Source organism: Callospermophilus lateralis, chromosome 4 (genome assembly GCF_048772815.1).
Source record: "Callospermophilus lateralis isolate mCalLat2 chromosome 4, mCalLat2.hap1, whole genome shotgun sequence".
NCBI lineage: Eukaryota > Metazoa > Chordata > Mammalia > Rodentia > Sciuridae > Callospermophilus > Callospermophilus lateralis.
The window spans coordinates 49519689-49543827 of NC_135308.1; the positions used below are offsets into that span (position 1 = coordinate 49519689).

The 24139-nt window shown below is 46.1% G+C and overlaps 1 protein-coding gene across 3 annotated transcripts in view; it reads left to right on the top strand.

Moving 5' to 3' along the window:
• The first annotated feature begins 10348 nt into the window (after positions 1-10348).
• The window catches only part of Ank1 (ankyrin 1), a 98351-nt gene continuing 84560 nt past the window's right edge, over positions 10349-24139 (top strand). For all 3 annotated transcript variants that reach the window (XM_076853808.1, XM_076853809.1, XM_076853810.1), the window contains exons 1-2: positions 10349-10806; positions 17432-17533. In XM_076853808.1, coding sequence (XP_076709923.1) covers positions 10768-10806; positions 17432-17533 — 141 coding nt within the window. In that variant the 5' untranslated portion in view covers positions 10349-10767. The remainder of the gene's footprint in view (positions 10807-17431; positions 17534-24139) is intronic.

Consider the following 24139-nt stretch of genomic DNA (forward strand, 5'->3'; position numbering starts at 1 on the left):
CCTCCACCAGCATCTCTAGCTTCTTATCTTAGGGCATCAAAAGTTGCATAGAATCTACAGGTACAGAAGAGAGCCTTCCAGATTAAGGACCATATCTTGGTGATGGTGGGAGTGAGCACTAGAATGTTCTACAACTATCATTACCTCTCACAAGTTTGCCTGTCCAGGTACAAAATGACCATTCCCTGCCTGTGTTCAGCCCACCCCACCACACCCCACCACACCCCACCCCCAGGTCTCCCATATCTAATGCTATCTAACACCATGGATGGCTCTCCATCCCTTTTCCTGTTTGATTTCCCTTTTGGCATCTACTACTTCCTGATAGAATGTAGGTCTCACTGCTCATCCATCTACCTCCCCTTCCTCATGTTAGAATGTATGTGTCTGAGAGCAGGATTTTGTCTGTTCATTGTTAGATCCTCCACAGTGCCTGGCACCTGGCAGGCACACACATATTTTTAAATGAATGAATGAATCTGAAAATTATTTTGTTTTCTCTTCACGTAAAGTTTTTGTATGGGATGGAAATGCCCTTTAATCTCAGGACAGGAGACATATGAAATTTTGAAAGTGATGTTGTTGTTAGGCATGAATTATCCTTTTGCATAATATTCACACTGTTCCCAAGGGTAGGTCCATTAATTTTGTTACATAGCATATGTATTTTAATTTACAAGTATTTGTTTCTGGATCCATTTGTTCTATCTGGGAGATCAGGAAGCATGCATTCTCTTGGATTCTCTTCTAGAACCAAACACCTAGACCCCACCTAGACTCCAAACAAGCATGGGTGGTGTTGAAATTGATCCACACAATTTCCTGAAACCTGGCAGTCCTTTAAGATTCTGTTCAAATCTCAGTGCTGCATACAAGATCTCTCTTAAGTACCAGGACTCCCCCGATATCAATCCTTCCTTTGAACTCCCAGGGCTCCTTGTTGTAACCTCTCATTTGGTATTTAATTGCAACACTATCGTGGGCATCTCCTGAACTATTGTCTTACTGGGTATTTGACCCTTTTCCTATTTATTTTCCATTAGTTACAGCTTTAACCTTTGCCAGTTTGTGATCTTCCCAAGAGCAGGGACCATAGAAAACCCATATCTCTGTTTGCCACCAGGCTCTCAGATTGTACATGGCAGTTTAATAGCTCACATGTGAATCAAAGAATATATGAATAGGGACAAGCATATCTATTGAATATCCCCAGGTTCTTGTATTGGTAATTTATCTCTGTTACCCTCATCCTAAAATCACTAAAGACTGTTTCCTTTGAAATCATTAATGGGCATCTTAGCATCTTATTTCAGAAATCCTGGAACTGTTTCATTGTGGAGCCTAAGAACCAGCCCAGTCATTCCAAAAATGATAATTGTTTGGGAGTTTTGTTTTATTTTAGTGATACTTGATTCACTGCCCATTTCTCCTATTCTCTCTCTAGTATGTGACATTACTTAGAAGTTCAAGGTCAAGGGTGCTGAGCAAGGCCATTTTAAAAAGCAGCTTATGGAAGTGAATTTCAAGATTGATTTTGGAGTAGAAATAAGGTTTTCACTTCATAAAGTCATAGAACTTTAGAGATGGAAGAACATCAATACAGCTTCAACATTTTATTTCTTTTAAAAGATGAGAAGCCAAAGTCTAAAAAACAGACCATGTAGACTCTCTTCATTATTGTGCAGGTTAGAACTGTCCAATTTAACAACATCCCTTAGGATTCACCCAGTGTGGGAGGGGTTTTCCGCAGATAAGTGTGAATTGGGAGAGAAGTGAAGATGTAGCTGATGATGTATGGCTTATTCGCTCCTCTTTTATTTAAGTAATTATAAAAGGGGTGATATAAATACTGTATGAAAAGATAGCCAAGAGAGGAGCCAGCCAGAATTCACAAGAGGATTAAATAGAAAGATAATGGTCTCGATTCAATTATTAAGAATAATATGATGCTTCCCATGTGACATATTTACATGTGGCACCTGCTCTTGTTGCCTTGGTAGTAAAGAGAAAATAGGTCTAGGATGTGGAAGGCAGATGCCAAGCTCTTTTCCAGGGGTAGCTGTTAAGCACCCTGTTGAAAGGAGATTATGAGATTCTTGGAAGAAAGAACTTGTCTGGCTGGTAAGTTGTGAAAATGGCAAAATCTAGAGCCAGTCAGTAGGCTGTTAGTGTTTTAATTTTATTCAATGGCTTCACAATGTTTTGACTCTGGAAGGAGAGAAGAAACCTTGGAAATCAGCATTTGGCCAACAGATCAACCCCTGGTCACCAGGGTCTGAAGGAAGGGGAAGAGGTGGGTTCCTTTGCAGAGGGTCCTGTGGTTCCTTCTACTTCATCTGCACTTGTTGGGTTGAAGGTCCAAGGCTGCCTGGGAAGACTTAGTATCTGCTTTCTGGAGTTTCTTTCACCTTGTTCAGAAGGTGTGTGGCTGAGAAGACAGGATTGGTGTTACTGTTCTATTCCAGAGAATTCAGAATGCACAGGTTAAAATCAACCATACTGTCCCAAGAGCCTTTGTTTCCCTATTGCTCTCAGGAAGGACAAACTCTGGTCAATCACCTCTTATCAAGTCCTGGAGGGTCAAGCTTCATGTCAACAGTGGCCTGACATTTCCGAACTGAATATGCATCTGACCAGTAGCTGGGGTCTTTTCAGTATAAAAAGGTCAAACTAATAAAGATGCCTATATTATTCCCAAATTTCCAAGACTGAGAAATTCCTAATGGAGAATGTTAAAATTCACTTTCTCACTTGCCCCCAAGAAAACCTTCTTAGGCCCATAGAAAAGGGCAAAATGTAGAGCAGCTCTCTACTTCAGCACCAGAGCACAGAGCATCATCTTACCTTTGGGTGCCTTTGAGAAAAGGACTTAAGGTGCCTAAGCTGCTGCTTCTGTAAAATGGGGACAATAATAGTAGCCACTGCACTGGAGGATGGTGATGATTAAAAGTGTTAAGAGGTCGAAAGGGATTAGAAGAATGCCTGTCTTATAAATTTTAGCTATTATTCTTTGCAAAGCCCTTTCCCCTTCCTGCTTCTCCATCTATCTCATTGTCACTACAGTGAATTTTCATGGGCCAGAAGCCATGGAAGGGATCCCAAAGCATGATCCTTCCAGGCCAATTTCCTAGTGGATGACCCCAGGCTGCCTCCCCAAGATGGAAAAGCTATGCTCCAGAGGCTGGTCAAACTGCACATCTTGGGCTGAAGATCCAGAACTACCTTAGAAGGCTTAGCATCTGCTTTCTGGAACTTCTTTGGCCTTATTCAGAAACAGGCCCTACTGGAATCTTTAGGCAGGTATTCCTGTGGCTGGCAATGGGTCACCCATTCTGACTCTTTCCCTGCAAGTTGATATAGGGGAGACATGAGTGGATCATCCTGAGTAGATCACTGGGCAGCCTTTCCAGACCTGGATGATGGTTCCTATAAGACAGGGTTGCATTTCTAAGGGTAGGACTCTGGCTTGCTCCAGGTGAGTATGCCATACAGGATTGTCTGAGCAGACCTGGGGCATCCTTCAGAAACTCTGGAACCATGGGGCTCACTGAGTACTCAAGCCCATTTACAAAAAAAAAAAAAAAGTTTCCATGTAGCACCATCAAAGTGAGTTTAATTTTGCAATTTCTCTAATGTATACTCTTCCTCTTCCCATACAGCAGGCTGCAGAGGAAGGCTTCCATGATGTTGGAAACTCCAGAGGTAGTTTTAGTAAATGAGACCATTCTGGCAATGCAGTTCATACATGTTTTGCAGAATGTGTCATTTCCCCTGTAGTCTGGGTTCCCCAATCAGCAATATGTTCTGAAGTGTCAGTTCTAAATGCAACCCATTCCTCAAACTGTGGAGAGAATGAAGCATAGCTAGGCGGCATGGGCTAGTATACTGGATGATGGCAGTTTCTCTTAGAATTCTGATGGTGCACCTTGATGACATCCCACTTCTTACCCCCTCGCAGGGAGGTAAGAGTGATTGAAGAACTCTGTGCCTCTTTGCCTGAGAGGGAAGAAGCAGAATGGATCTGATAGACTGGGAATGGAGATTATAGGAAAAAAGAACAGAGAGGTGTGGATTGAGGGGCAGGGCCCTTTCTCTGTGGCATGGCCCAGGGCTTGATGGAAAGCCACTGTAACTTCCCCACCTAGGAAAGGACAGTGGTTCCCAGACTGTTTCCACAGGACCCATAACAGCTTGTGGGAAAATGAACAGATTAGTCAACCAGCCTGGACATCTGATTGTTTTTGTTTTTCACTGATGTGGCTCATTTTAAAATTGAAAGCAATTGGATTCAGTGAGATTCCAATTCAGTTAATATTTATAGTCTCTGGGGTGCGGCCAGTACCGTGCTAAGATTCACGTCTGTTGTTTTGACCAAGCTGCTCAGAAACTCCTATTTTGTGAGTTCCTGTTACTCTAGAACCAACTTGGAATTCCTCAACTCAACCCTGTTTAACTCCAGAAACCAGTGTGGCGCGCTTCTGTGCCATGGGGACTCCAGATGAATGGATATGAAAAGATACCTTGCCTTTATTCACCTCCCTGGAAGTCCCAGCACCTCTCTGCAGAAGCATTCGCTTGTTTTCAAAGCATTTCATTCTTCAGAAAATCCAGTTCTCTCTCTTATCCTGAGAAATGGATAGTGAAGCTGAGATTTGTTATTGAACATAAAACATTCTGTTCTCTTCATCTGGCTATTTGATGAGACCGTGGTGTTGGATGCCTGTTTATTTCTCACTGTTTTGAAAATAGTCCTGTTTCCCACAGACTTGTCATTTGGGTCCACTCCCCACCCTTCTTTTTAGCGCAAGGGACCAGGTTTCAGGGTACGAGCACAATGACTATCTGGGAGCTCAGACTTGGCTTGGCTGCTTCTATTGGCAAACTCCAGGCTGTGAGCTCTGCCTTGCTGAATAGGGTGGTCATTCCAGAATATATGATTTGACAGATATACAATTCATATTGATTTTTCATACTAGGACCAGCAGTGTCAAAAACAACCACCACAAACACACATAACACTTGCCCCCACACACACAGAAAAACCCCAGAAAACAAAAAACTTCAATAATGAGAAATAGACCATAGAAAAAAGTTTTTCAACCAATGTTCACTAGGAATCAAATCCCATGTGACAGTTCCCCAAAGTGGGCATGTGACTAAAGTTGATCCCTTTGGAAAGATGGTCAATATCTGATCCCAGGAATGAGGGGAACCCTGTATGTAAGTGAAGAGAAAAATCCTAGATTCAGCTGCACTCTCTCCCCCTCCCTCCATCCCTCCTGCAGTAATCCAGGTTTAATTTGGTCTTCTCTGGAATCCATGTAGCACCTTTCTCATGGGTCTAAAAATAGACTCAAGGGCTGCCAACCCTTTTAAAAGGAACACTATGGAGAAGAGTGCCAACACAGTGGGACCTGATACCCGGCTCTGGTCACCTCCCTAAATATACCCCCATACTTGCCATCTCTTCGTCCAGAAAGGCAGATGCCCAGGGTTACCTAATTGGCCACTGGAAATGTACTACACAATGTTAAATAGAAAAACAACGAAGGCTCTCTGTTCTCTCCCCACCCTCCTATAAATGTTAAAAAGAAATAACAAAGTTTTAAAGGAGTTGGACTCAATTTCTTATTGGATTTGAATGTTATTTATTTATTTATGGTATTGGGGATTGAATCCAGAACCTCGCACATGATTAAGCAGAGGCTCCACCACTGAGCTACACCCCCAAGACCCTCAAAGGAACTTTTCATGGAACATTCCATAAAGATGCTTTCTAATTAATTGGGGAGTAGGGTAGTGAGGGAAACTGCAATGTGTATGTGAGAAATAAGTTTCCCAATAGTGATGTTCTTGATGGTTTTCAAACCCCCCAGGGTGGTTCTCAAGTGTTGATAAACTGGCCTTTCTCAGTAAAGGGTGGAGCTCCTGGTATCCACCCTTATCAGTGGTACCCAGAGCCTCTAAGGACTGGGGTGACTCCCTGTGTGGGTGAGGGACAGAATAGATAGAGTCGGCAGGCCACAGTGTGGCAGGAATACTGTGAGAGGAGCTGGCAGAAAGGGATTGGGAGCACAGCTTCAGTTGGATATGCAACTGGAGAATCATTGTCTTCCATGCAGAGAATGTGGAAATTGAAGACAGTGTGTAGGAAGCCCCAGAGATCTAGTTGCTATGGCAACTAGGGGTCCTCTTCTTGGCCATGGGTATTAGACCCTGGTTAAATAATAATAAGGCCCTAATTTTACAGGATAGAAGCAAGATCAGTAACACTTTATAACTCTGGGGAAGAAGTTTAGCAAAAGCTTTAGTTGAGAAGAAGGACAGTGGGGGTGGAAAGGTCAACTGTCATTTATTGAGCACCTACTGTGTGTCAGAAGTAGTGCTAGGTATTTTCACATTAGATTCTCACAATACTTGGAGAGGTAGGTGAAGCTGCTTTCATATTCCTGATGTGGACACCAAAGCTGAGAAAAATAATTTCTCTTATCAAAACATACACAGCTCAATTGCAGATCGATTAACATCAAGTATTTTTAGAAGCTGAGAAACAACTTGTGTGTTTTTTGCATTTAGTTCCAGGTTTGAGTTGATCCCATAGGTGGGTATAACAGGATGGCCATTGCCATAGAGCTGAGGAGCCAGGATGCCCTTCTTTGGAACTCTGAGTCTGCCCCAAATCTCAGCTCTGCTGTCCCTTTGGCGAAGAGTCACCTTGAATACCTGGCTGGTTACTGTTTAAATCAGCCTGCTTCTTCCCACCTCCCCCGTCAAAGTATCCTGGGGGGGCAGAATCATCTGAGAACCCTACTTGCTTAGGATTCTTTGTTCCAGGCTTGGAAACACACACACACACACACACACACACACAAATAAAGCCCAACAGTTTTTATGGAAAAGCAGAGTGATTCAGCCATGTAGGGATTCACTGCAGGTACCCATCAACCATCCCAGGTTCCCGCCATCCTGGTGACAACCCGCCTCATCAAACCAGAAGGAAGCCAGAAGTTTTAAGTGTTGCCCAGTGAGTTTCTTCCCCTTTTCTTCCCTACAGGGCCCCCTCCTGACAAAGCTTAATGCAGGTTAGAGGACAGAGTGCCACAGCTGAAGCGTCCAGCACATCATTACGCTTGCGTGCTGAGGGAGCTGCAGAGAGGCAGTTGGTATGGTATTTAGCAAGCTTGGAAAAATCCTGCAGAGTCCATGAAGCTGTAGGATAGAACAAGAGGCCTGGTGTGTCTTTATAAGAACCTCTAGCTTTTTCTTTAGCTCATCAATTTTGTTCTGTTGTTCTGATGTGATTCTGGTGACTCTCATTGGTAGATCCACTGAGCACACGTAATACCTGCATTGAAAAGTGCAGCCTTGAAGTATGGGGTGGGGGGAGGAGATGGAGAAGAAGTAGGATGATTATTGGTGTCTGAGGATATGGTAATGATGGGTTGAGGGGGCAGTCCGTTATGGGGTTTATCTTTCTGAATCCCCAGGTTCCAAAGAGAAACTTCAAATTCATTTAATTTATCTAGTGCTCCTATTTGCCATATCAATTGGTGAGTTATCTTCCTCTGCTATCCTGAAGTCTCTCTAGCAAAGAATCACTCCTTTCTGAATAATGAGTTCTGTTAAGTCCTATATTCCTTATAGCTGGAAAATTCTTTCCATTCAATCTAAATCTTTTCTATATCAATTCAATTCTTAGACATAGTTTCCTTATGACTAGCATAAATGGCTGGTGTGCCATCTTTCAAACATCAGCTAGCAAGTGTTGGGACTGGTGCTGCCCCACACTGTGCTGGTCACTTAGGGGAGTGGTCGGGAAAGGCCAGGAGGAAGGAACTGGAATAAAGAGCCTAATAGCCAAACTGCTTCTGCTGGTGTGTAGCTGATAAAAGTCCTGGTGCCAGTGACTTTACCTGGGAGAGGGCACCATGTAATTAAGTCTACTCTGGGGATCCCAGCTCTAGTGCTGGGAAAGTGTTCCTCTTAAGGGCTATATTCTTTAGCCTTCTATTCTTTCATGTTGATCATCTCATTCCTTTAATCTCAGGCCTTCCTGAGCAACAAGTCTACAGTTGTCTCATTTCTTCTCCTCTTGGCCTTTCTTGACATATCCAAGTTTCAGAGCCTCAGCCTGAATGAGGCTAATGTCATGGCTAATGTCAAGGATTCTTGGCAGTCCTGTGTACTAATGTCTTTTGATAATACATCTTTCCCATTACATTCGTAGTGCTATGGGTTGTCTTCAGCTTCTGGTCCATTGTGACTACCTCATCTTTTTCTTTGTGATTGTATATAATCTATTCCATTGTATAATATTTTAAAAATTGGGTTTAGGAGTTAGAAGAACTGGGTACCAAAAATGGACAGGGCATTTTTTGCTATTGAACTTTAAAATTTTGCTTTTAGTATTTCAGTTTGTCTCACCTTTAAGACAGATACTCTGTATATAAGGACTTCTCAAAACTCAATAATATGAAAGCAAACAATCCAATTAAAAAATGGGCCAAAGAATACACAGATACTCAGAAGAAAATATATGGACTGCAAATGAGCATCTGAAAAGATGTTACTAATTGTTAGGGAAATGTGGATTAGAACCACAGTGAAATACTACTATGTATCTGTTAGGATGTCTAAATTAAGATTGACCATACCAAGTGTTGACAAGGATATAAACCAGCTAGTAGGAAGCAGGGATGCATTACCAAGAGGCATGAAGAAACTGGAGGTGATTGATGTGTTTATATCAATTGTGGTGATGGTTTCATAGAAGTATATGTATATCAAAATAGCAAATTGTGAATCTTAAATATGCAACTCATAAAGTCAGTTGTACCTCAAATAGTTGAAAAATTTCCAGTTCATTGTGTAAGTCCATTGCATTTGTATTTTTGAAAGTATTATACATATTATTCATTTTCCATTTGAGTAGGGCACTTTCTCTCACACTAAATATTAATGTTGGAACAGTGCTTTAGAATCCCTTGAGATATTCTCCAGGGCTGGAATCAGGGCTGTTCCAGTAACCATAATTTATTAATGGAAACTCTCTGTATAGAGGATTTTAGCAAATTTGGGAGGCATTTTGAAGAGGCATGGGGCGAGTGTTTAGGCAATGTGTTCAAGGTGGGAGAATGAGCTCCAGTGACTGCCCCCTCTAGACCAACATCTGCTGTTTGGTACAAAAAGTGGGCATTTTCCATCTCCTTCCAGAGCTTGCCTGTCCTCAAGTTCAATCTCCAACAGTGTCAAGGGCTGAAGACCCAGAGAATTCTGATGTTGCTGTCTTCAAATCATTTTTTTTCACATAGCAAGGAGTTAATTGTATTAGTACACTTCAGATTGATCTTTTTGGCCACATCCTAACTTTTCTTGATCTTTACTTATCTCACTTCTTTGGGACACCCCTCCCCCACCCCCATTGCAGCATGGCTCTATGAACACCTTATTTTGTAACACAGACTCAGGGTTTTTTCCTAATTTTCGAGGGCACCTGCCATACCATCTATCTCTTCCTAGCACTGAGTGAACTTTTGTTAGGAAGTGGAAGAATCTGGGATTTGGGGTCAATTAGGCTGTGAGCCAGTAGGAGCCACTCTTTACCAGTGGTCTCCTTGGTCCTGACTCTCTGGGCTGTTTCTTCATCCATGCAACCATAATAGTATTGTCTATCTTTCTGGTGCCTGTGAGGGTTAAATGAGGTAATGTCCAGCAGCTAATAGGTGCTCATGCCTTTATTCCTCACAGACACACAGCTATACTGTACTGTAAGTCAGGCAGCAAAGTGGGGGAAAGAATATTCGTATTGCATCTCCACTGTTATTTGAGGCCAGACCCATGATACAGAACATCTATGACCTGAACAAGCAATACTGTGAGGGGCCCTCTCACCTGACATGGCTTTTGCTGATCATTTCTCCCTGTTCAGAGTTGAGCCTGCTTTCAACAATCCCTGATGTCACCCCTAAGACTTTGCCAGCCCCTGACATGCTTTTCACATCCACTCCTGAAATGAGCTCAGAAATGGTGGGATGGTCCCAGAGCAGAAAACTGGGAGCGTGCCCTGGGTGGTATTTCGGTAACACCCTCACACTGGAGGAGTGAGGCGGTAGTAACAGATCTGCCTTTTGCTCCTCAGCTTCATTTCGCGTGGCGGCTCTCCGGCAGAATCTGGAATAGGGTGATTAACCGGTATCTCAGGACACGATGTAAGAGCTCAAAACATGCAAATTGGTTGTGGGGCATAAATAGACTTTGCTGAGCTCACCCTGGCCGTCTCTGCAGGCTCCGGGGCCCATTCACTAGGGCAGCCGGGGTAGCAGGAGGCAGGGCGGGAGCGCCATGCAGCTTGGAGCTCCTCACCTCCATTGGACGTGTGTGCCTCCCTTCTGCAGCAGCAGGACGCTCGCTCTGCGCCCGCCGGGGCCGGCCGGCACCTGCAGCTCGGGCCGCACCCCCACCCGCACCCTTCACGCACCCCCTCCGCTGGGCTTGGCAGCAGGTGCCTTCTCTTGGGAGATCGCTTCGCATTAACTTTCCCATCTGACATAATAATAATGGAGAGAAAATGAAGAGATTCCATTAGCGGCTGGCTGGCAGGCGGGCGGCCGGGAAAGCGAGGAGCGAGCGCAGGGTCCCCGCGCGCCGGAGCGGAGCGGAGGGAGCCTGTATTTTTAGCCAGATGCCGCGTAACTTGCTGGCGCTCCCCGCGCCGCCCAGCAGATAACGAGGGAGGGGGAGCTCGGATTTCAGCGCGGGCGCCGGACGATGGCAGCGAGACAGGGCAGGTCCGGGCCAGACCCTGCGGTGAGTGGACGAGCTGCTGGCGGCCGCTCCGGCCGGGCGCGGGGTGGCGCGGGGCCGTCGCTGTGCGGGGTGCGGGCCTCAGCGCCCCTACTTCGGGCTGCGGCTGCCCGCCGGCGCCCGGCGCCAACTTTCCCGGGCGGGTGCGGGGACGCGCGCTGGGCTGCCCTTCTGCTGCCTCATGCCGGGCGCCGAGGCTTCTAGCAGGATCCAGAGGAAAATTCCTTTGGCCTGGAGGCCGCGGCCGCCAAGGGGCTGGTGCCGGGAGGCGGCGCGAACTGTGGCCGGTGGGGGCGAGGTGCCACGCGCGGGAGCTCAGAGTCGCCGCGGGGATTCCCCGAGGGGCGCGTCGAACGCTCGCAGAGACCATGTCCCCTCACCCTGGGGAGGAGAGTCCAGCCCAGTGGGTACAGCTATGGGGGATGCCACAACCTCGGGTCCTGGCTGGAGCAGCTGCGCCTAGCCGGCGGCCTGACGAGAAACCTTAGAAACGCCAGTTGTCCCGCGGTCCCTAGGAAGCGGGAAAAGAATGGGGGCGAGAGGGAATCAGACCTGTTGTGCGCCAGAGCCCAGCTGTGGATTATCCTCATTTTAGATCTGGGGAAATTGAGGTTGGCCAACTTGGAAGGCACACAGCATCAAGGGACGAGCAGGAATTCACAGGCAGGGTGCTCCAAGCCAGGCTCACCCTGGCTTTTCACAGACCACCCCAAGTAAGACACAGCCCATAAGGCACCATGCTGATGGCACAGAGAGTGGATAGGGATCTTCGAAAGGCCCCGCATTTGTGTTGGGGATGGAAAGGGAACCCAGGGCTCTGGTTTGTACATCTTGTTGCTTTAGTGACACCTCTCATTTGTTCATTTCATCTTTGCCGATAGTAGTCAGATTAAGGTGCTGGAGACAGTTTGTGAAGCAGGAATAGCCCAACTTTCTGGAAAGAAACCTAATGAAAAGATGCACGGTGGCCCAGAGTTCACTTCTGTTTCTGCATAGTCAAAGTCAAGGGCCACGCAGATACTCAGGCTGGAGCTGTCTTTTCTGTGAGGACTTACCTGGACCTGGAAGAACAGACCTAGGGCCCTCACCACCACCACCACCACCACCACCAGTATCACCATCACCCCCACACATGGAGTGTCACATAGGGAATGCAGCCTGTCTCAGTCACCTGACTGAGCTGCAGTTCCCCCAGGAAACTATCAAGACCGTCTTTCCCCTAGTTTTGACAATGGCTGTGTCCAAGCACATTCTGCCCAAACAAGATGCTTTGGGAAAGAGAGATTGCCATGTTGCTTTCTGTTTACAGACACTTGTTATTGGATTAGTTTTCCATTCATCATTTTGGAAGGAAACTGTGTCCTCAAAACCTTGAGACAGAGTTGCAATCTGTGCTAGGGAAAACTTGGGCCCCCTCAAGCCCCAAAGAAGGTATAAAGAGACCTGAGATCCTCTTACTCTGTCTGAAATTAAACTTTGCCTGGCCTCTGGTGGTTTGGAAGGCTGCACTGCTCATGTGTTAGAAACATGCTGACATTCAGCAACATGCTTCCGGCTCCTCCCTCCCAGGATACTGGAGGCCCCTCCAGCTACCCATTTATCACTATAATAGTATCACTCTACTCAGGAAGTACAAGTTTAATAATAGTCTGGGTGTCTCAGGTAACCAGGGTTCACCCCTTTCAGAGCAGCCCTGATGAGAGCTTGAGTTCCAGGAGGAATTTCAATCTCTTCCTTGCTCTTCCATTTCCTTCCTCCTGAAGGCAGGCGGAAGGCTTCCTCTAGCCAAAGCTGAACTTGAGAGGAACTTTATGAGCCTTCAAAAGTGACAGCACAGTGGTTAAAAGAAAGACCTTAGAGATACACTACCTAGATCCAAACCTGGCCAATTAACTGTGGGATTTTGAGCAAATTGCTTAATTTTTCTATAACCTCATCTGTGAAAAAGGAGATAATAAAAATACCTGCCTCATGGGATTCTTGGGGGGAAACAAACAAATGATCTCATTTAGAGTGCTTAAAACATAGTAAGAACTTTATAAAAGTAAACTTACTTTGTTTTGAAAGAAAGTTCAGGACTGACCTGCAGGGATGTGGCCTAGGGGTGAAACAAAATGTACGTTGTGGAACCCCTCCATTCCTCCAAAACCACACATGCGCACACACGTGTAATTAAATTAAAATGGAGCTCAAGATAAAGAAGGGACAGAGACACAAGAGAGCCGCCTTGATGGGGTGCACAGGGATGTGAGCACCTTGAGGGCATCCATCCAGGGCTTATGGGAGCTGTGGGCCTACTGATTGTACACAACAGCAGGCCCTTTTGGGTTCCCTAGTTTCTTTCCACGTAATAGCTTTCTTGAGGCTGCCTAGAAGGGGATGGATAGGACTCAGAGAGGACCAGCAATTTTTCTCCAACTTATCATAGCCTAGAGAATGTCTGGTTAGTATTTTGTTGTTGTTTTCCTGGTTAGTATTTACTCAGATAAATATTTTTTATGGAACTTATTGGATTCTTCTGAATCTTCCCACCCTGTTAGATGACATAGCGTCTTCCTGGGTGCACAGAACACTAAAGCATAGGCAATTAAATTGGAGTAGTTTAACTAAATGGGTAGTAGGGGCTCAGAAGCACAAGATGGTAAACACCAGTCTCATAGACCAACTAGGACCATTTGCTCTGTAGTTTGTAAATTACCTGGCATCTTGAAGGTACTCAGTGAATACTTGTGAAATGAATCCATAGATGCCTGTGAGCATGAATGACCCCTTTATAACTCAGCCACTTTAATTTTCAAATCTTGAAGGCGAGGACTTACATTCTGATTTTTTATTCTCTCTCTTTACCTTAGCAGGATACTGGACTTGAAATAGGGTCTCAATAAATACATTATAGAATTAAACTGAGCGATGCCAGTGGGAGTGACATCATTATTTGAAATTCACCTCTAAGAGACCCTGATGATCTTGCTTATGTCCTGCCTACTCACTGCCCATAGAAACTCACCTCCCCCACCACGCAACAACAACAAAAACCCGACAAAGCCTTAATGAGTGAACTTCATTTCTAGGCAACCTTAGTCACGTCACTTCTCTGGGTCTCGATTTTATCATCAGGAAACAGATTTGTAGAACTAGATGACTCCTTTCTAGAGAACTGTGTTGGCCTTAACACAGTGCTTAGTGACAGAGGTGGGACCTTCTGGATCTGTCCAGAAACTTCACTTTTCCATGGATAAACTCTAGTCCTCGCTTAGCTCCTACATCTGTCAGGGCTGTCTGAAAGGATACTCTCAGGCTTCTATGGCTGAGAATGGCCCATGGTGCCATGGACTTTGGTCAGGCACACTTGGGTTGAGTCCTTGAACATTAACTAGCTGCAGAACTTGGGCAAATGATTAGCTTCTGCAAACCTTAATTTCACCAGCTCTAAAATGGGGATAATAATTATATTCACCTCACTAGTTGTGATAAGGATTAAAAGATATACTGTTAGGGGCTGGGGGTGTAACTCAGTGGTGGAACATTTGCCTTGCATGCACAAGGCTCTGGGTTCAATCCACAGCAACATAGAAAAGGAAAAAAAGGTATAACTCACTTAGCCCATTGACTGCTATTATACTTTTATGTTTATATTATAAAAATTACAGACACCATTTAGCCTTCTCATTCTAGTCTAGATTGGCTTCCCTTGGCCTCTATTTATCTCCTTGTCTGTCATTAATATTCTGCTTTGCTTCCTAGAGTCAGTGCTTTGAATAGTCAAATAGAGTTGCTCATTGATATTGCATCTGTTTTTATCCATCTATTCTCAGGTTTTTATCCTGAATCCTATTATTGTGCTGGAAAATATACTCAATTGGTGGGAGAAATGTCTCCATAATACCTTTCTTCTTTTTTTAAAAAAAAAAAAAATGATGTCATTTTAAACATCTTTGTTTATTTATTTTTATCTGGTGCTGGGGATTGAACCCAGTGCCTCACGCGTACTAGACAAGTACTGTACCACTGAGCCACAACCCCAACCAACACCTTTATTCTTGGGGAATAATGTTGTGTTTTTCCTTCTAGTTGAACACAGATAGGCTTTCTCAATCAGCAGGCCTAGTCATTTAGCTGGGAGATATACCTTGAGTCTGATTTCTCTGGGACTCCAGCTCATGCATGGAGAACCAATAGACTGATTCTTGTTTCTGAAATATTTCCTTCATCACAGATGGCTTGCTGAGGAACCTGGGGACATGGGAACCATGTGTTTCAGGTCAAATGAGGCCTTGACCTTGCAGACATTAATTCTTTGAAGGACTTAAAAGAGATACAAGATTTGGTCCCTGCCTCAGGAAGCAAACTATTTGGCTGGGGAGATAAGATTTACATAAATTAAATAACTAGAGAAAGTTGTATTTAAAATGCTTGATTTAAAATCAAGCTCCTATCCTATGACTTCAACTTTTTGAAGATGGTAAATATTGAGTATTGAAGGGCAGAATCACACAGGGAGTAGGAACCCAGGGAGACCCTGGAGGAAGGAGAGATTGGAATGGACAGATGAGCTTCAGGGCTCAGGGAGTGGTGAGGGGACAGGCCAGGAGGGGGCAAAAAACAGGAATACCACAGGGAGACATAAAGAGAGAAGGGGTCTTCCTGCTCATGGGGCAGCATGTGCCATGGGAGGACGGTCACAGAGCTTGTATTGGAACCTATATCAAAGGGGCTCAAATGGGACCTGGAGGAGGCAGGAATGGCCAAAAATCAGCCTTTGGGGAGAATCCTGATACTAAGGATGTTTGTTTCATCACGGGGTCACTGTTAAATGGCAAAGTGTGTATCCCTGTTTTGGGGAAGGGGTGATCAGAATTTCATTGTAGAATATTGTTTGGGGATTGTGGGGCTGTACATTTTGTGTCTTCCTTGTTTAGGGATGTTGGCATTAGCATGTGTATATTAGTTTCCTGTGGCTGCTAAGTCGAACTACCACAAACTGGGTGGCTTAAAAACAACAGAAATGTATTCTCTCCCAGTCCGGAGGCCTGAGGTCTGAAATGAAGTAGTGAGCAGGGCCACACTCCCTCCCAAAGGCTCTGGCGAAGGATCTGATCTTGGCCCCTTTCACCTCTGTGCTTGCCTGCTGCCTTGGCTTGGGGCTACCATCACTCCAACGTCTGCCTCCTTCTTTACATAGCTTTCTCCCCTGTGCGTGTGTCTCCTCTTCTGTCTTTTCTGAGGACACACAGCAGTGGATATAGGGCCAACCTAAGGAGTCTAAAATGATCTCATCTCAGGAGCCACAACTTAATTACATCGGCAAGGACTCTGTTTACAAATGAGGGCACACTGGTAGTCTGCAGAGATCAGAGTGTGGAAGAATCTTTGGGGGCCATCATCCAGCATGTTCTCTGAAGATGCAGCGTAGAGGAAGGAGACAGACCTAGCCCTCAGTGGAGAGGGCCCCACCAGACATGTGTTCTGGATGAGTGGCATCACACACTTTCACCTGTGACTAGTCCACACAGCCACTCTTACCTGTTAAACTCAGCTTGTGTATGTCTGGTGTGCCAAGCATTGTGCTCACATAATTATTTTCTCAAAGCACCACAAGAGTATGAGGAAGAGTTTCTTCTCCACAGCTTTCACATAGGGTGGCTAAGTACCTACAGTACTCAGCCTGGACTCAGGGGACCTGCTCTGAGCCTCTTCAGTCCTTTTATTCCATTTGTCTGCATTAGCAGACTTTCTTTTGTTGTCCCCAGCATTCACTCTCTGGCTATCATTCATCTTTAATGCAAACCAGTGCTCCCAGCAGTACAGTCTTCCTGTGCATGGGGTAAGCATCTGAGCAACAGCCCAGGAACAGAAGGCTTTAATGTCATTCAAGAAATTGGACAGGGGTTTTGGGGCACCTGAGTGTCTAAGGCCAGATGAAACCACTAGCAGAGCTAGGAGGTGAAGCTCGTGAATTTCAGAGCCACCACCTGCCTTAGTCCTGGTTGTGCCCCTTACTTCCTGTGGGACCCTGAACAAGCCACTTCAGCTCTCTGTGCCTCAGTGACCTTATCTGTAAAATGGGGACCATAGTGGTATTTCCTTCTTGGATTTTTTAAATGGGAGTCAGGTGCATATCTCCGTGTGTGCCCATGTGTGGCGATATATATGTAAAATGCCGATAATGGTTCTTAGCACCGAGTAAGTAGTACTATGTGCTGTTTGCTTGCAAAAACAAAAACAAAAACAGCCCCACAGAGCATATGGCTCTTCCTTCTATGCCTGTACTCATGAATCACTGGAGCTGGAGACCTATGTGATATTACAGGTTCCTTAGCAAGAATGTGGAGCCCTTGAAAAATCAAAGGAGTAAACCCCAGGCCATACTAAGCATCCACTGTTGGAATAGGATCCCTCTCAAAGCCTGCTGCCCAGCCAAGACGTTTGCTTACGAAAATACACAAAGGGTGGGAGGCATGGTGTCTAAGGCAGCCTTATATTCTGGTTCTAAGAACAGTGCAGCCAGGAGCCCAAGGGTACCTTCATCCACCTGAGGACCTGACAGGAGGGTGAGGTGGACTCAGATGGGATTGTTGCAGCAAGACACAGGGCACGCTCCACTCACAGCCTGTTGTTTTCCCTACAGGCTGATGCTGCTACCAGCTTTCTGAGGGCAGCACGATCAGGTAACTTGGACAAAGCTTTGGATCATCTGCGGAATGGGGTGGATATTAACACCTGTAACCAGGTAAGTGAGATGGAGGCAGGCATGTTGCCTCTGAAGGGTCACTCTTCCCTGGTGTTGTTCTTGAAAGCTTTTGAGATCTCAAAAACCCGCAAGGGCTCTGCATGCTGTAGCCCCTAATCTTGTGGAGACATCTCTGGCTACTGAGGCTGAGCCCCAGTGAGAAGGGCTGCTTCCTGACAGGTGGGAGTGAGACCCACCCCGGACCCCCTGGGGCCTCTTTCCTTAGAAGCTGATTCCTGCTGTTGTCTTAAAATATGTGGCCTTTGAAGGAGGTTGTATTAGTGGGAAGGTTAAATCGCTTCGCTCACCAGCCACCTTTATGGGTTTTCAGCTGGGCCGAGAAGAAAGGTGAGGGAGGACTCTGTCAGGTGTGAGGAAGGCACATCTAAGGAGGACTCCAACACCTTGCTCTTCATGGCTCCTGAGCTTGTGACAGGAGATTGGTCCCAGGAAAGGGCTGGGAAGGAAACAGTGTGTTCAGGATGGACTGCAGGGCAAAGGAGTCAGGTGCTGGGCCAAAAATCTAGGAGCTAACTGAACAGAGAAGAAAGAAGCTTCTGGAAAGAGGACAGGTGAGGGATTTGGGCTCATGGATTGGTGACTTGTTTTGGTTTTTGGTTTGTTGGTGCTTGTCAGGCAACTGAGTGACTCAGGTTTGCATGCAAATCCAGTTTCTCGTTTAGAACACATTGGCCAACTGCGACTCCTCTTATTTTTACCATAGTCATTCTTTTAAAACTTGCTTTAAAAGAGTTTACCCTCTTAGTACAGTTGGGTCATGTTGAGTGCATTCACAGTGTTCTGGGCCACCACTAGCATTCCTTCATAGAACCCTTCGCACCTTGCCAAATTGAAATTGTGCCCCCGTTAAGCAGCTCCTCATTTCTTGACTCCCCAGCCCCTTCTACTCTCAGACCCTATGAATTTGAGAAATCTAGGGACCTTGGAGGAACAGAATGCTACAGCATTGTCCTTTTGTGACCTGCTGCTTTACCTTGCACAGTGTCCTCTGGTGCATCTGTGTTGTAGAGGCTGCTTGACTTCTACAAGCCAGCGAGGACAAATTTTCTGCCCAAGGCAGGTTAAGTTTTCCATGGGCTACATTCCTCTGTCCCCTGCCCTCCTCTCCTTACTTCCCTGCCACTCCAAGCTCTGCTGCAAATGCAATATACTGCTTGCGCTCTCTCCCAGGGCCAAGACCCCATTTGGAGTTGCTTGATGGCACAATTTCATAGCTAAAAGATCAGAGAGGAGCTGGGCACGGTGGCGCATGCCTATAATCCTAGTGGCTCAGGAGGCCGAGACAGGAGGATCTCAAATTAAAGATAGCCTCAGCAACTTAAGGAGACCTTAAGCAACTCAGTGAGACCCTGTTTCTAAAGAAAATATTAAAAAGGGCTGGGTATGTGGCTCAGTGGTATAGTGCCCCTGGGTTCAATCCCTGGTATCCCTTCCCTCAAAAAAATCAGAGAGAACAGAGTGGGTGAGGTACATGACAGAAAACCAGGAAACAGAGGGAAATGCAAAACCCATGGCAGTGAACTTCAGAGGGGAGCAGAAGAGGATGCAAACTGGATGAGGAGAAGGCAGCCCTCCTCCTCTCCTTTCATTCCTCCACCCAGAACACCTATACCTACACATCCCAGACCGACGGATGTTGGTGATTCTAATCAAACACCAGACCCCGAGTTGAAGGTTGGCTCTTGGGTGGCAGAAGGGAACTCTGAACTCATTGCTTTGGTGGAAAGAGGTGGAAGAAGGAAAGTAACAGGACAGGCTGAGAGTCCTGGAGGAGAGTGGCTCAGGAGAGGGGGCTTAGACACCTCTTAACACCACACCCCCAGAAACGGGCGCACAAGCCCATTCATGTTGTTCCCAGCACCCCCCACCCCCAGCCCAGGTGAGGGCTGCTCTCCTGTGGCCTGCGTTGCTGGGCCGGGCTGTGTGGGTTCTGAGGTTTTCCATGCTGTGGCCAGAGAGATGCAGCTGGATGTTTCTCTGCAGTGCAGTTCCTGGTGGAAGCGACTCAGTCCTTCGGAGGCCTTCCAAGGGTTAAGATTCCAGCTCTCAAAGGAATCCATTTAGCCGAAATGGGGACAACTGAACGTTCATAAAACTTGAGCCAGGGCTCATTTTCTGTGTGAAATTGGTAGATTTTGATGACATCCGGGGAATGGCTTTGTCCTGATTGGTCTCCTATTGGGTGTAACTGCCTCATCCCTCTGTCTTCTCTCCTCAGAGGACCTCCTTGGTTCATTTCAGGCTCAGAGAGCAGCAGGCACCGAGGCGTTATTTGCACTTTATTGACACAATTTCTGATGGGCTCAGCGCCAGTGACAAGTTGCAATTCTCCCTGCTAGACACTGATAGGGGCGGGGGAGGACTTCAGCCTCAAGACCGCAGTCTTGGCTATGACAAGCCTCTTTCTTTCAAAGAAGATGCTGCTGCAAGAAAGGAAATGGATGGCAGAGAGAGGAGTCAAAGGAAGACCCACCCCAGGGCTAAGCCCCTGGCTGTGGGCTTGTTCCTGAGGCTTTCGTCCCCTGCTCCCCACCTTTGGGCCCTAGTGGCTTGTGTCTTAGGTCCATGACTGTGCAGTGACAGGCAGCTGCAGATGGGCTGCACCTGGAAAGGAGCTGGTCATGTTGCCTGAGCTCGCCCTGGTTGTGTAGAGGATGATTTGGTTTGTGCTTTAGAAGGGAGAGGACAGGCAGTGGGGGGAAGGGCTGTTTCCGAATTTGTGCCCTCATTGGGCACATTAGGGCCCCCATGGGGACCATACCGCTTCGCTTCTTTTTAATGTTCACAGGGCTGGCCTCCTAATGGTACTAGAGCTTTCTCCTCTGTAAAACATGCATTCATTGTTTTGAGAAGATAAAAACAGGCTCTTGTCCTGGGGTCATGGCTTGGGAATTTGCTTTCTGCTGGAGTCTTTTGAGCTGATGGGCCGCGGAGCAGGGGCACAACCTGCACTCCTCCTTATGTAAGCAACTCGCTTCCAGATAGTACGCGGTGGGGAAGAATGAGTGCTGCTTGCCGTCAGAGGAAGTAATTACTCTAAGGAGGGTAGGAGAGGAGCTCTGGGCTTATATAAGAGGCATTGGAATATTCAGGGCAGCTTCCTTATTGCAGGGATTATATCTGTTAATTTTTACCATTATCATCACTATTCTGTTTATGGAACAGAACAAATTCAGACCTAAGAACACACACACATGTACACACACACACACACCAGAGCATTTATGTGGATGCCTGGTTTTTTTTTGTTTGTTTGTTTGTTTGAATGTATTTAAGCATCATTCAAGCTTCAGGCCCCTGCATCCAATGTCTTCCTGTTCATCTCCAGGTGTACAAGGAGTGCTGGGCTGTAGGTATATAAGAGCAAAATAAATCATAGGCCTCAGCCTCTCTGAACTCTAGGCTAGTGGCAGTAAGAGCTGTTCATCAAATAAATAGAAATAGACGTGTGACCCCCAAACTATTGTCATGAAAGAAAACCCTAGAATATTCTGAGAATAGATAAGAGGTCTGGCCTGGAGATCAGGGAAAGCTACCATGAGCAAGACGCAGTGGAACTGAAGGATGAGCAGGGCTTTATGAGGTGAAGGAAGGGAAGAACACTCCAGTCATGGAGAAGAGCCTGAGCAAAGTCCTGGAGGCAGAAAAAAGAGTGGAGTGCTTAAGGAACGCCAGATAGGGCAAGTGCAGAGAGCAGGAGGTCCCAGGTGAGGTAAAGCTGGGATGGAGCTGGAACTTAACAGGCCAGGGTTAGAGTGCAACATTCAGCAACTGGGACAGCATGCCCTAGGCCCGAATGGTATGTGTGCACACACGTATATACGCATTGTGTGTGTGTGTGTGTGTGTGTTTACATACTACTCCAGATAAAACCCTGGAGTTGGTCATGGAGGGGAAGGGATTTGAAGAAGGGGTCAGAGTGGCCAGAGCAGCAGATGGGAGAGGTACCTAAGAGCTTGAGGCAGTGGCTGCAGGCTAAACGGAAGGGAGGCATTTCAGCCGTGAACAATCCTTGCAACCCTGTTAGTGTGTCCTGTTTAACTATCTCCCCAGCTTTCAGAAGCCATGTTAAGGATTCTGGTCTTTATCCTGGGAGCAGTGGAAAGTGAATGGTGGATTCCAGCAGGGGAGTGCCAGGCTCAGAAGTGTGCTTTAAAGATTCGCACAGGCTACAGTATAGAAGACAGATGGAGAGTGCAAGGTGACCGTAGGGAGGCCAGTCATGAGACTATTGCAGTAGCCCAGGAGGAAAATGTTGGTAGCTTGGATATGAACTGTGGCTGTAGAGATGGAGCAAAGCCAGCAGGTCTGGGCAATGAACTGGCTCGGGGAGAACAGGGAAGGAAATCCCAGAATGATCCTCAGGGTCTGGTTTGTGCAGTGGGTGGATGGTGTCACCAGCTACTGAGAAAAGGAATGCTGGATGCAGACAGAAACATGGAAACAGAGTGAAGGGTCAGGAAATGAACAGCGTGGAGATCCTGGTGAGTAGATCTGTGGAATCTCAATGGAGACATATAGTAAGTAATTGGACATTTGAGCCGGGAACTCAGATAAGAGGTCCAGCCCAAAGATAGTATTTGGAAGTCACTCAGCATTCAAGGAAGTCAAATGCTGGCATTGGCTGGTGCAAACAGAGATGAGAGGCATGTAAAATATAATCCCACTAGTGTCTTTGTGGGGTAATTTCACATATATTTATTAAGTACCTACTGTATGCCAGATTCTATTCTAGACATTGAACAAGCTAGACAGAATAGACAGTCTGTGCTCTTGACATTTGTCTGTGGGTGTAGAAGACAGACACTCATCAAGAAAATGGACAAATAGGTAATGTCAGCTGATGAGAAATTACCATGGAAGAGAAAAAAGTAAGGAAGGGGCTGGGGATGTGGCTCAAGTGGTAGTGCGCTCGCCTGGCACGCGTGTGGCCCGGGTTCGATCTTCAGCACCACATACAAACAAAGATGTTGTGTCTGCCGAGAACTAAAAATAAATATTAAAATTCTCCCTCTCTCTCTCTTCCTCTCTCACTCTCTCTTCAAAAAAAAAAAAAAAAAAGAAGTAAGGAAGAGGACTGTGTGGTTTCTGGGGAACAGCATTCCTGAAAGAGGGGGAAACATATGCAAAGGCCCTGGGGCTGAATAAGCTTGGTTTGTTTGGAGAGCAGCAACAAGAGCCATGGAGTGGAGTGAAAGACCCAAGGGAAAAGTGGTTAGGCAAGGAGATGGGGGAAACGAGACAGGGCCAGATCAGGAAGGGCTTACAGGCAGTAGTGAGGACATGGACTTTGTTCCAAGGGTAATGATGTGGAGGCACTGGAAGGTCATCTCTGTGCCCTAAGAGGTGCTCTATCTGACTTAGGTTTTTAAACAATCACCTGGCTGCTGTGTGATCTGCAGAGTAGACCTTGGACCCAGGTACAGAGCAGGAAGGCTGATTGGGAGGCAGGTGCGGTGTACCAGGTAGAACCCCACAGTGGCTTGGAATGAGGAGGAGACCGTGACAGTGAGAAACCTGAAGATTTGCCTCCTGGGCTTGAGGTGTTGCTGCCCCTGCTGTGGTGGTCTCAAGCATATAAAATGCAGGTCCCTTATACAGCAGGACTGTGTCATTCTTGTCACCACACAGCAATGGGCTGGTTGACTTCAATCTCAGCCCAAAAGCCACTGTGAAGACATCCTTGACCGCCCCCAGCATGAAGTAACCTTCACCTTTATATCTATCAGACCCTCTTTTACAGCTCAGTGGAGTCCCACCATGCAGCATGGTGAGATCAAGCACATCTGTGGCTCCTGGCCGACTCTAAGCCACACAAAGGCAAAGTCACACCGTCTCCCCACAGCACCCAGCATTGGATATGACACCTAATAGAGGTTCTGATATTTATGTGAATGAATGGTTACTTAATTAGGCTTGTGCCAATCTTAGGTTCACGTGTTTAATTTACAGGGTTATTGCTAAATCATTTCTATCAAATCGTAATATTTTTTTATAGAGACTGGAGCAATTAAAAACTACTTCCTAGGATAAGGTAATTGGTTTTATGCTCTTATCAGTTAGCCAGATAAAAAGAGAACTAGAACCATTTTTCTGTTCACTTCCTAGATTAGTTGGGTCAATACAGCTGCTCCCCAGGAACCATGAGCTCTAACTTTTTGCCCTGGAGGTCCAAAAGCCTCGCTAGTTTAATTTTCTGTTTTATTCTTATAATGCTAACAAATGTGGCCTGGCTTGGCCTTCCTGATAGGAAAGAAAGTATTAAAGACCTCAGCAGAACATTTCCCACCAGAAAGAGTGGCCTTGCCATCTACAGCTCTGGTGTGAGACAGACAGAGAGGGCTTCTGGGACATCCTGACAGTGCTCTTGGCTACCTTTGTCTAACTCTTCTCCATATACTTGTTACTGCCTGGTTTATGCATTTGTATGTCTACTTATTTTTCTTTCTCGGCTTTAATAAAATGTAGACACCTCAAGGGGGAAAGAGCTTTGTCTTACTCAGTGCTCTGTATCAGGATCCTGCTTGGTGCTAGTAGGTGCTTATATAATCATTAGTGGATTGAATGAAAAGCTGCAGGGATGTG